The 13,468-nt window shown below is 33.9% G+C and overlaps 1 protein-coding gene across 1 annotated transcript; it reads left to right on the forward strand.

Annotated features, from left to right (window-relative positions):
- The first annotated feature begins 365 nt into the window (after window positions 1–365).
- On the forward strand, window positions 366–1,310 carry LOC103553329 (olfactory receptor 52E4-like). The gene has a single exon (XM_008523856.2). It carries the CDS (start codon window positions 372–374, stop codon window positions 1,308–1,310), a length of 939 nt encoding a protein of 312 aa, XP_008522078.2. The 5' UTR covers window positions 366–371.
- The last annotated feature ends 12,158 nt before the right edge of the window (window positions 1,311–13,468 follow it).

Genomic DNA, 13,468 nt, shown 5'->3' on the forward strand with positions numbered 1-13,468 from the left:
CAAAGCTTCTTTGTCCTGTCAATTCTTCACAGATTTATTGTTTCTTTGTATGAAAGGTATAAAAGCTTCCTGCTTTGGTCACTTCTTTGAGTCTTATATTTCTGTGAATTCCCTTAGGCACATAATTGAATTAGTTTTTCTCCTGTTAATCTGTCTTATGTCAATTTAATGATTAGGCCAGTCAAAGAACCTAGGAGCGAAGAAAGGTAGTTTTCCACCCCCAAATCCTCCTATTCCCTTCCATTATGTTCTTAAGAGTTTAGTTGGTATGCTACTATATACAGTGATATCCAACCACCATATATTCCCTTTTGTCTCCCCAGAAATACTGAAGAACTACTGTGGAGTATTTTCCAAGAGTTCTCAGAAGGATGTCCTCTAACAATGACACTGCCTCATATCCCTCTGTCTTCCTTCTGCTGGGTATACCTGGTATGGAGGCTTTCCATATGTGGATTGCATTCCCTTTCTTTGCTGTTTATCTGACTGCACTTGTGGGGAATGTCACAATCCTATTTGTGATCAAGACCGAGGAGAGTCTTCATCAACCCATGTTCTACTTTCTGGCTCTCCTCTCCTTTATTGATCTGGGCCTCTCCACTTCTACCATCCCCAAGATGCTGGCCATTTTCTGGTTCAACCTTAGGAAGATAAGCTTTGAATGCTGCCTCATCCAAATGTTCTTTATCCATAGCTACACTGGTATGGAATCTGATGTACTACTGGCCATGGCAATTGACCGCTTTGTTGCCATCTGTTACCCACTGAGATATAATACTATTCTCACCAACAAAGTGGTAGCTATTATGGCCATTGTTATAGTGGGGAAGCCAATGCTCCTTGCCATCCCCTTCTGCCCTCTTCTCAAACGATTGCCTTTCTGTGGACACTACATTATCCCTCATACTTACTGTGAGCATATGGGAATTGCTCGTCTTGCTTGTGCTAGCATAAGTGTCAATATCATCTATGGCTTATTTACTATTGCTACCCTGATATTGGACTTGATCCTTATTGCCCTCTCTTACATTCAGATTCTACGAGCTGTTTTCTGCCTTCCTTCCAGGGATGCCAGACTCAAAACACTTAGCACATGTGGTTCACATGTCTGTGTCATCTTAGCCTTTTACACACCAGCATTTTTCTCCTTTATGACTCATCGGTTTGGTAGAAATGTTCCACGTTACATTCACATACTCCTGGCCAATCTGTATGTGGTTGTTCCTCCTTGTTTAAATCCAGTCATTTATGGGGTCAGGACAAAACAAATTCATAATCAAATTGTAAAAATATTTGTAAAGAAAGAGTGACCCAAATGTATTCAGAAATTGATAAATTCTTTCAGGCTAACCTTCACCTTTTTTTTTTTTTAAACTTTCAATTTTTATTCCTCCCAGTGTACCCAAAATTGGGACAATGTAAAAGCCACTCAGGCATTACTTCAACCTTTATTGGAGTCTTCTAAACTCACATTCATTGGTTCCTTTATGTAATTTAACTTTCAATTGATTATACTGCTTTTTCTCCTGGAAGATGAAGGAAGATTGTGAGGCCATGTAGAAGATGTAATGAGATTTTTGAATGTGTGGGAACAATGATGTTCTTGATGTTAACAGTAAACTTTATGTACATGTTTGATAAAAAGGCAGATTCTGGTGGCATGCAATTTTTTAGGTTTTGACCCATGCATGAATTTTAGCAGTTTGTGCCTCAGCTACTTATTTTTCTACCAACATTACTTTCACATAGGTGATTTCTTAATTTCATTCAGAAAGTTATTGAAATCTGCATGTTATTTATCTCATGATTTTGTCTCTAAAAGAGTCAAACTCATTTTATATTGCCAGCTCTACAATGAGACCAAAATCAGAAAAATCCATGAAAATAATATTAGTTATCAAATTCCTTCATAAACTCAGTTGCAAATATTAACAAAAATAATGTAAATTGTCTTCAATGATAAATAACATGATGCTATATCATGACCAAGTAACACTTATCTCAGAAAACCAAAAGTAATTTTTGCGTCTGAAGATGGATTTTACCATACTTTCAAACAAAAGAAAACCCATATGGGCATCTTGATAAGTGAAGAAAAACCATTTGACAAAACCCATCGTGAACTTCTGAAGAAAATTTCAGGAAACTAAGAAGAGAAGGGAACTTCCCCAACCAGATAGTGGAAACATATAAAAAACCTGATAGATGACATAAAACTTAATGACGCAAGACTGAATGTTTTCTCTCTACTATCAGAAAAAAAGCAAGACTGTCTGCTCCTATATCACATCTATTCATTTTTGTACTCGAGGTTCTGGCCAAGGTATTAGGGTAAATAAAAGGAACTGAAAATCATTGATATTGGAAGGAAAATTACACTTCATTTGCTGATGACATGATTTTTCTATGTATAAAAACCTTATGTAACCCACTAAAAGCTACTAAGCTAATATGTGAGTTAGCAAGTTTACAGATTACGGGGTGACTATACAAACAGTTGGATTTCTTATACTAATGGCATTCCATTAGAAAATGAAATAAAAATATTATTTAAAATAGCTTTAAACAAAACATTTGGTAACATATTTTACAAAAAATAAAAGACTTGCATGGAGAAAACTAAAAATCATTGCTGAGAGAAATTGAAGAATACTTGCATAAATGGAGAGATATACAATTGCCATTTTTTCAAAGTCTTGATACTGTAAATATACCTACTTTCTTCAAGTTGATATATAAATTTAATCACATTACAATCAAATTTCCTGCAGGCATTTTTTTTTGGTAGAAATTTAAAAGTTGATTCTAAAATTTAGATGGAAATATAAGGTAACTAGAATAACCAAAACAACTTTTAAAAAATATAACAGAGTTGGAGGACTTACATTAGTAAAGACAATGTGGTAGTGGTATGAAAATATGCAAATTGATCGATATACTAGGATAGGAAGCCCAAAAGTAGACTCACACATATATAGTTAGTTGTTAAGAAATTCTTAAGGGAATTCAATGTAGAATGCATGGATTTGGAACAATTGGATAATCCCATGCAAAATCATGCATTTCAATCTACACTTCATATCCTATAAAAAAATTAAGTTAAAATGGATGGTAAACCTAAATGTACAACCTAAAGCTGTAAAACTAGGAGGAACAATATTAGAAGATAAATAACCAGATATATTTCTAAAATTAAATGCGCAAAATTTCATAAAACTTTAGGGCTTCTGCTCTTCCAAAGCTCAATTAAGAGAATGAAAATACAAGTTTCAGAATAAGAAAATATTGCAAATTAAACATCTGGTAATGGACGTTCATAAGCAATTTTTAAAATTAGATAAAAAAAGAAACTAACCATCCAATAGAAATGTGCAAAATATTTTAATGAAGTTTTTACCAAAAGATGTGCACACAAAGAAAATGAGTACATGAAACATTTTCAATGTCATTAATAATTAGGAAATGTAAAGTAAAATCTCAAGGACAGAAAAAAACACCCTATTATGATATCCAAAAGTTAAAAAAAGAGTTGGGGTGGGGGTTGGGGACAAAGGGCGAAGGGGTGCCCCTACAACACGACTGCCAAACAATAATGTACAACTGAAATTTCATAAGATTGTAACTTATCATTAACTCAAAAGAATTTTAAAAAAAGGAAAACAAAAACAAACAAACAAACAAAAAAGTTAAAAAAAAGAAAAAACATAAGAGTTGGTGAGGATGTGGAGCAACTGGTATTGTCAAACATTGCTACTGTGAAATGTAAATGTACAGTCATTTTGGAAAAGAAAATGACAATTTTTTAACTCTAAATTCATGCCTGCATATACCAAAGCTGTTTCACTCTGTGGTACTTTTTAATTTTTTTTTTTTCCTTGAGGAAGGTTAGCCCTGAGCTAACATCCACCACCAATCCTCCTCTTTTTGCTGAGGAGGATTGGTCTTGAGCTAACATCTGTGTCCATCTTCCTCTACTTTATATGTGGGACACCTGCCACAGCATGGTTTGATAAAGGATGTGCTGGTCCACACCTGGGATCTGAACCAGTTAACTCCAGGACACCGAAGTGGAGCATGTGAACCTAACCGCTACACCACTGGGCCAGCCGTTTAAAGAGTATTTTTATACAGAAGATTTAGGTTCACAGCCAAATTAAGAGGAAGGTACAGAGATTTCCCATATACCCTCCAAGCCCACACATATGTAGCCTCCCCCATTATCAACATCCCCTACCACAGTGGCATATTTGTTACAATTGGTGAACCTACATTGACACATCTAATGTCATTTTTTTATCTTAGTGTTCACCCTTGGAGTTGTACATTCCATGGATTTGGACAAATGTAAAATGACATGTATCCTTCAAAAGTGTATCATACAGACTATTTTCCCTGCCCTAAAAATCCTCCCTGAACTCCACCTCAATCCCTGGCCACCACTAATACATTTATTGGCTTTATAGTTTTCCAGAACATCAGATAGTTGGAATCACATTGTATGTAGACTTTTCAGATAAGCTTCTTTCACTTGGTAGTATGCTTCTAAGCTTCCTCCACATCTTTTCAGGGCTTGATAACTCATTTCTTTTTGGTGCTGAAAAACATTCCACTGTCTGGATGTATCACAGTCTATTTAGCCATTCACTTACTCAAGGACATTTTGGTTGCTTCCCAGTTTTGGCAATTATTAATAAAGCTGCTACAAATATCCATATGTAGGTTTTGTGTGGATATAACTTTTCAGCTTTTTTGGGTAAATACCAAAGAGCATGATGCTGGGTTGTATTCTAAGAGTATATTTAGTTTTGTACGAAATCGCCAAACTGTTTTCCAAAGTGGCTGTATAATTTTGTATTTCCACCAGCAACGAGTGAGAGCTCTTATTACTCCACATCCTCACCAGCATTTGGTGTTGTCAGTGTTCCAGATTTTGGCCATTCTAATAGGTGTGTAGTGGTATCACATTATTGCTTTAATTTGCATCTTCCTGATGACATATGATGTGGAGTATCTTTACATATCCTCATTTGTGATCTGTATATCTCCTTTGGTAAGATGTCTGTTAAGACCTTTGGCCCATTTTTAAATCAGATTTTTTGTTTTCTTATTGTTGAGTTTTAAGAGTTCTTTGTATATTTTGGATAACAGTCCTTTATCAGATATGCATTTTGCTAATATTTTCTCCCTGTCTGTAGATCATCTCCCGATTTTCTTGATGTTGTCTTTTACAGAGCAAAAGTTTTTAATTTTAACGAAGCTGTGCTTATCAATTATTTCTATTATGATTGCACCTTTGGTGTTGTATCTAAAAGTTATTACCATACTCAAAACCAGCTAGGTTTTCTCCTATATTATATTCTAGGAGTTTTATAGTTTTGTATTTTCTATTTAGATCAGTGATCTGTTTTGAAATAATTTTTGTGAAGGACATGAGACCTATCTTGAGATTCTTTTTTTTTTTTTTTTGCAGGCAGATGTCCAATTATTCTAGCACCACATGTTGAAAAGACCATCTTTGCTCCATTGTATTGCCTTTGCTCCTCTGTCAAATATCATTGACTATATTTACATGGGTCTATTTCTGGGATCTCATCTGTTTCCCTAATCTATTAGTCTAGTCTTTTGCCAATACCATACTGTCTTAATCACTGTAGATTTATAGTATGCCTTGAAGTCTGGTTCTCCAACTTTATTCTTCTTCCCAATATTGTGTTGACTATTCCAGGTATTTTTACTCTCCAAATATAGGCATATCTGGTTTTATTGTGTTTCACCTTATTGCACTTTGCAGACACTGCATTTATCACAAGACCCTTCACCAGAAAAAACATTACAACCCGCTGATGGCTGAGATGATGGTTAACATTTTTTAGCAAAAAAATATTTTTTTAAATTAAGATATATACATTGTTTTTTTAGCCTAATGCTATCACATACTTAATAGACTACAGCATAGTGTAAGCATACTTTTTATATGCACTGAGAAAACAAAAATTTGTGTTACTCTTTCATTGCAATATTCGCTTTATTGAAGTGGTCTGGATCCAAACCCACAGTATCTTCAAGGCCTGCCTGTAAACTGTAAAATCAGTTTTTCAATATCCACAAATAATTTGCTGAGCTTTTGATTGGAATTTTATTGAATTTGATGAATTGGGAAGAACAGACATCTTGACAATAATGTCTTTCTAGCCATGAACTTGTGATATTTCTCTATTTGTTTTTTACTTCCATATTTTTCTTCAGAGTTTTGAGTTTTCCTTGTATAGATATTGTACCATATTTTTAAAGATTTATATTTAAGTGTTTATTTTAGGGGCTAATTCAAATTGTATTGTGTTTTTGATTTAAAATTCCACTTTTTCATTGTTATATAGGGAAAAAACTGACTTGTGTATATTAACCTTACATTCTGTAACCTTGCTATAACCACTTATTACTCCTAGGTAATTTTACCTGTGATAAAAGTAGGTCAATGGTCACACAAAATCTTGTACACAAGTATTCACAACTGCATTATTCACAATATCCAAAAACAGAGAGCAATTCAAATACCTATCAACAACGACGTGGTAGACAAATTCAAGCACATCCATATAATATAATACTATTCAGTGTTCTAAAGGAATAAACTGAGGATATATGCCACATATGGATAAATCTTAAAACAACCATGCTTAGTGAAAGAAGCATATGCCCAGAAGAAAAGAAGCATACTATCTATCTGACTACATCTATATAAAATGCAAAAAAAAAAAAAAATCAACTTAATCTACAGACATAAGCAGTCATTGCTGGGAAGGCAGGATGGGTTTCAGGGAAGGACAATGGGTGTATATTTCACACGCACATGGGGAAATTTGAGGGGATAAAAGATATGTTCATTCTCTTTATTATGATATTTGCTTCATAGTTGAATACATACAGCAAAACATATTAAATTGTACACTCTCAATGTGTTCACTTTGTTGTGTGTTAGACATCAATAAAGTTGTAAAAATTTTTTCTTACATCCCCAATGACTGCCCTTCTTACTCATAATATTGATGTTACCTGTCTATTCCACATGTTGGGTACCTGAGGTATCCTTGAACTTTTGCTGTTATTATTCTCTCTTTTGCTCATTATTCTCAAACTATATTAACTTCCTCATTTCTTTCATATTTCATGGACAGTGAAAAATTAAAGGCTTTTGCCTTCCTATTTCCATAGCCAAAAATACTCTTTTATCAGAGATTGCCTTGTTGAATCCTTCCTTGTCTTCAAACATTCTCTTACATACTATCTGCTAAGCAATACTTTTCCTGACAACCCTCAATGTAAATATGCTTTCCACTAAAGACACAGCAGCCTCTCATTCCCTTTCCTTTGTTTTTTTTTCAATAACACTTATCTCTAACTGTTGCACTATATTTATGTTTGAAACTTTTTATGAATAAGATAGTCCAGCGTGTCTAAGACGCAATGAGTCTGCTACAACTAATTTCTACCATAGGTTAAAACTAAAATCTGGTCAAAATACAAAACAGTAACTTCAGAATTCTATAAAGTTAGAAAATTAGGCAAATTGAAACAGAATCAAAATTTGAAGAAGTGACTTGTATCACGCAGTATCTAAAAAAAATAATTTCGCTTATATTCTTTCCTTCCATTGATTAGAGACCAAGCAGCCAGTTAGTTAATTCATTAATTCTTTCTTTCTTTTTCTTTCTTCCTTTTCTGTTTCTTTTCTTTTTCTTTCTTTCTTTCATTCCTTTTCTTTCTTTCTTTTCTTCCTTGCTTCCTTCCTTCTTTTCTCCCTTTTTCCCTTTCTTTCTTTCTCTTTCTCCTACTTGACCCTTCCCCTAGGAAATTTTAGATGACATGGTGACATGTGCAGCTAAAATTCTGCCAGAATCCCTGTCTTTCTGATCATGATGATGTGAGAGGTGGCTCCTGATAACCAGAGACTATAAGAATCCTAAAGAGGAGAGAGCTGAATAAGTGTATCCTTTTGTTCTATATATAAACTGACATAGATCATGAACTTACTCCTGAGCTGCACATGCATAGGACAGACCCAACAAAGCACAGCAAAGGTATTGACAGCTGAACCACAAAAGGAACCATCTCCAATCTCAGACCGAGTGACACAAACATTGAACACACTCAAATCATCCATTAGGACCACCACAGAAGGTGAGACAGAAGCTGTAGCCTGAATCTGAGCAAACTGACTGCCTAGTAAAAGAAAACAAAAGAAAGGAAAACAAAATCAACCTCTTATAAAGGATTTAACAAGATTCATATTAAAAATGTCTAGGATAAAATTTTTAAAAAGTTATTCAACTTCTGAAGAAAACAGAAATATGTGACTATCACGGGAAAGGATGATCAATATATTTCAAACCAAGATCACTCAAATGTTGGAATTATCATATAAAGATTTTAAAGTAGTTATTATAAGTCCAGGACTTCAAGATAAACAATCTTAAAATGTGTGAGAGATAGAAGCCTTCAGCAGAAAAATAGAAAGTATAAAAAAAAGAACAAGGTCATAATTTTAGAACTGAAAATCTTAACATCTGAAATTAGTCAGATGAGCTCAATAGCAGAATGAAGATGACAGAGGAAAAACTGAACTTGGAAATAGATTAATAAAAGTTATATGATGTGAAGAACACAGAAAAATAATTAACAGAGCCTCAGGGAATTTTAGGGCATATAAAAATCTCTGATATTGGGATCCCAGAAGGAGAGGAAAAAATAATGGCACAGAGAAATATATTTAATGAAATAATGAGAAGGCATTCTCAAATTTGGTAAAAGCCACAAATTTACAGATTTTAAAAAACTCCATGGTCTATAAACAGAAACTTAAAGGAAACTATACCTAGAATTATCATATCAAACTGATGAAAACCAAAGATAAAGAAAATTTATTGAAAAGAGTCAAAAAATTATGTCACATTATATACAGGGGAACAACAATTTGAAAGACTGTAATTTCCCATAAAAAAGCTTAAAGGCCAGAAGACAGTGGAACAATATTTTTAAAGTGCTGAAATTTACATAAAATAAAATCTTAGACTTCCACATACAGAGAAAATATATTTCAGGAATGCAGATAAAATAAAGGCATTATTAGATGAGGAGAATATGAGAGAATCCATCACCAGCAGGCCTTCTTAAAATGAAATCCTAAAAGGGGTTATGGTTGAAGAGAAATTATACAAGTGACAAAATTGGAAGATCAGTAGTAAAGGAAGACCAATAGAAATTATAATTGTATGATTAAAGAGAAGGAATTCATTTTTTTCCCATTTACTTAAAATATTAAACTCTTGAAATTAAGTATCATAACAGAGGCTTTGTGGGGTTTTCATGGATGCAGATGTACATATGACAACTGCAACATAAAGGAGAACGTGAAGAATCCTATAATGATAAGGTTCTTACATTTCACTCGAAGTGGTAAAATATTAACTTTAAGTAGATTGTGAAAGGTTAGTCATGTATATTGTAATCTCTAGATCAATGGTTTTCTGTCAGGGGCCACTTCGCTCCCAATAGGACAGTCTTGGTTGTTATTGGTATCCAGTAAGCATTGACCAGTGATGCTGCAGTGCGCAGGCCAACTCTCGAACTAAGTATTATCTAGCAGAAACCAGTAATAGTGCCAAAGTTGGGAAACCATGCTCTAGAGCAATCCCTAAAAATATAAAATAGATGTGGCCGAAAGCCAATAGATAAATTAAAATTCAATACCAAAGAAACGATTCGAATCCAAAAGTAGGTGATGGGGATGGGGGAGATGAAGAAGCGCAACACACAGATGAAACTTAACAGAAAGCAAACAACAAAATGGTTGACTTAAATGCAATCATATCACCAATTATGTTAAATGGAGATGACGTAAATATATCAGTTAAACTAGAGATCGTGAGATCAGATAAAAAAGCAAGATTCAACTGTATCATGTGTACAAAAATCTACTTTAAATATAAATAAATAGATAAGTTAAAAAGATGGAGAATATATCTCATGCAAACAGTATTTAAAAGAACCTGAAGTGGTTATATTAGTTTAAGACAAAGTTGAATTCAGAAGAAGGAATATTGTCACAGATAAAGATGGACATTATGTAACAATAAGAGAACCAATTCTCCAAGACGTAACTGTACTAAACGCATATGCATTTTAGTGCTGATCTTCAAATTACGTGAAGGAAAACTGATGGACTTGAAAGGAAATACAATTGTCCCACTTATCCGCGGTGTCACTGATCTCAGGAAAGCAAAACTGCGCATAATGAGGAAAGCAAAACTGCAGATAAGGGGGACTACTCTATAGCCAAAGCAGTAATTATATTCTGAGAACTGAAGATTCCTTTTTCAGTACCTAAAAGAACTAGTAGAGAGAAAATTAACCATCAAAAGGTGTGGATGCAGCCAAAAAAGGGACTAGATTAAAATTTTTAACATTAAATACTACTAGGAAAGGCTATATGATAATGTGTATGTTACTTTTATTTACCATTTTTCTTTATTGGCTATAAACTCCACTAAGGAAAATAACTTGCTTCTTTTGTTTACTGTCATATTTTTTAGGCTCAGATAAGTGCCTATCATGTAATAGATGCTTACTAAATACTTATTGAGTGAATAGAGGCAAAAAATCAGGCATCATTTTATTTTACTTATTTCAGGAATAGCAGTTCTAATTCTTTGAAATTTTCCACACTCAATGTTTGCACCAGCAGTATAAATAATTCCCCTTACAATCCATCTTTATTCTCAAGGGAGGTCCTAAAATGCACCCTCCTCATCTGTTGCAAGTTGCAAGTCAAATGATTTACAAGGCATTTTTCTCTTCTGCCAACTTCTCATCAACTTTCCCTTATGGCTAATAATGAGAGTGCAAATTAACCAAACTCTAATTGTCATTTGGATTATCTATTGTTAAATTCTTCCAGTTAAAAAAAAACTACTGTCAGAAGTGTGTTATTACTTGGTTACTCTTGAAAGATAAACTAACAAACACGTTTCCTGAAGACACTGAGAAAATACATACACAGGGAAGGAATGATACTGAAATAGCCTTACCTTTATCAAGTGCTTAAATATGCTAGAAAAAGTGCTAAACACTTTGTAATTATTAACTTATGACATAGTATTATTAAATGTGTTTTACAGATGTTCAGATAGGTTAAATTGCATATAACTCCCACTTTCAGAGGTAGTTAGTAGAACTGAGATTCTAATTCTTGGTCTCACTGATGCTAGAATCCTAGAAATGATCTGTGATATTTTAATTAATAATATGTAGAATAAAATTTCCCATATACTATTTGGCAAGTAAAATGTTATCTTATATTGGGTTCTGCCTGGTGGCATAGTGGCTAAGTTCACACACTCTGCTTCAGTGGCCTGGGGTTTGCCAGTTAGGATCCTGGGCACAGACCTACTCACGACTTATCATACCATGCTGTGGTGGCATCCCACATATAAAACAGAGGAATAAGGGCACGGATGTTACCTCAGGGATAATCTTCCTACAAAAAAAAAAGTTATATTTATTGATTTATTGTTGTTGTTATTTTAATATTGCCTTTAAAATGCAAGCCTGAGATTTCCATTTCCAAATGGACATAAAGGACCAAAAAACAATGTCAAGCAGAGTGATTAAATTCCCAGTTGCTCTTTACTTGATAGCCTTGGAAAGAATCTGTGAAATTAGCACTGACAATCATTGATAACCAAGGAAGGAAAAGTTATACTAGACAGGAGTCAAAACAGGAAGTATAATGAATCATTTATCCCTTTTTCTACTACATTTGTCATTAGTCTTTTAGTCTTTTCTGATCAATCTCCAGTTACAGACTTCTCTGGACCTTTAACAGTATCGCTTATCTTGCATATAGTATTTACATTAACCCATCAAGATATCTTTACTAATATTCACAGGTTAAGTGATTTTTTCAAATAAAACAAAGAGTAATTGAAGATGTCTCAAAAGAAAACATTTAGAATTGAAGAATTTAATATGTCAACTTGAATGTCAGGAAAAACATAACAATTTACAATGCACAAACATTATGTGTAGCATTACATACGCTCCATAACTCAGGATCTGAGCTCGCCTTCTCAAAGACAAATGTCCCAGTTTCCTTTTTATCAGTTAGTATAATATAAAAATTCCTCACCTGATGTGTAAATTGCAAGTAAAACACAGTCTCATTTATGTCAGGAGTCTATTCCATAGAAGGTCAAATTATAAGATAAATCAGGAATTCTATATCCTATTACTTTCCTTCTTTTGTAAAAAGATTTAAATAGACAGACATAGATAACTTGATATGTAGATAGAGATATAGATAGATATACAGACATATATTTATATATCTCTGAGATCATTCAAAACGCCTAGAATGCCTTGAATGAAAGGCTTTTAGTCTTCTTCTGTTGCCTTGGGGAACTAAATGGCTAAGGCTTCTAAAGGGATGAAGCGTCCTTTATCCATCTAGAAGTTATCCTCAAACTTAATTCCAACATGAGCATCCTCAGGTATGTGATGACCCTCATGATGTAAAGGGACATCTGCTTTCAGGCTTGGCTTGGCCCCTTATTGGCAGTACAATATTTTTAATATAATTTAATCTTTACGATCTTGAACTTCTTGAACTCTAAAGTATAGATACTAATAGTTCAAATATCATAATGTCCATATGGAACTTAAATAAATTAACACGGTTATAGCATTAAAAAAATGAATATTTGGTAGTGGTGATTAATGATTAATGATGGGAGTTGTGGTGGTGCTAATACTCTTTGTTTTTATGGGAGGATAACTCTTAACTGATATACCTTATTCATTAGCATGAAATTTAGAACAATACAAGTGTTTTTTTTGTTTATTTTGCTTTTATATTTCTTTTTTGGTTTTGTTCTACTTTTAATAGAGGGAACCAGGATCTCTAAACAGAATATATGGATTTTCCTCCTCTAAGGTTATGTTGGAAAAGGAAATTTTCCCCTATACCCTGAAGCCAGCTGCCCTCAGCAGACAAATTCTGTCAGCACTTCTGTGCTGTAATTTTGACAGCGGCAAACACCTGTGCAAAGATTAATAGCATTAAAGCCCTAATTGTCACTGATTGGGTAATTATGTGTAGTTTTCATTTCATGTGAAATGAAATGTTATAATAAGTTATAATAAATCCAAAGTTCATGCAGACAAAGGCACAATCCTCCAGAACTAGCTCTACTAAGTAAAGGTGAATTTAAAACAAAACTGCTTGCTTGAAACTGCCTTATTTTTCAGTTGACCCAGGATGCAGATAGGGCAAACATTGGTGTCGTGTTGCCCCTTGTCCCACATCCCCACGACTGAGTACTAAGATTGCCCCTTTCTCTTCTTTTCACTCCACTGTAAGTCTGTAAGATCTGCCAGAAAACTTCTCAAGAGTTCAGCATTGAGTATTGGGTAA

Source organism: Equus przewalskii, chromosome 6 (assembly GCF_037783145.1).
Source record: "Equus przewalskii isolate Varuska chromosome 6, EquPr2, whole genome shotgun sequence".
Lineage (NCBI taxonomy): Eukaryota > Metazoa > Chordata > Mammalia > Perissodactyla > Equidae > Equus > Equus przewalskii.

What these genes read in the sequence shown, in the direction of transcription:
- LOC103553329 (XM_008523856.2), top strand. Translation starts at nt 372, where the DNA reads ATGTCCTCTAACAATGACACTGCCTCATATCCCTCTGTCTTCCTTCTG.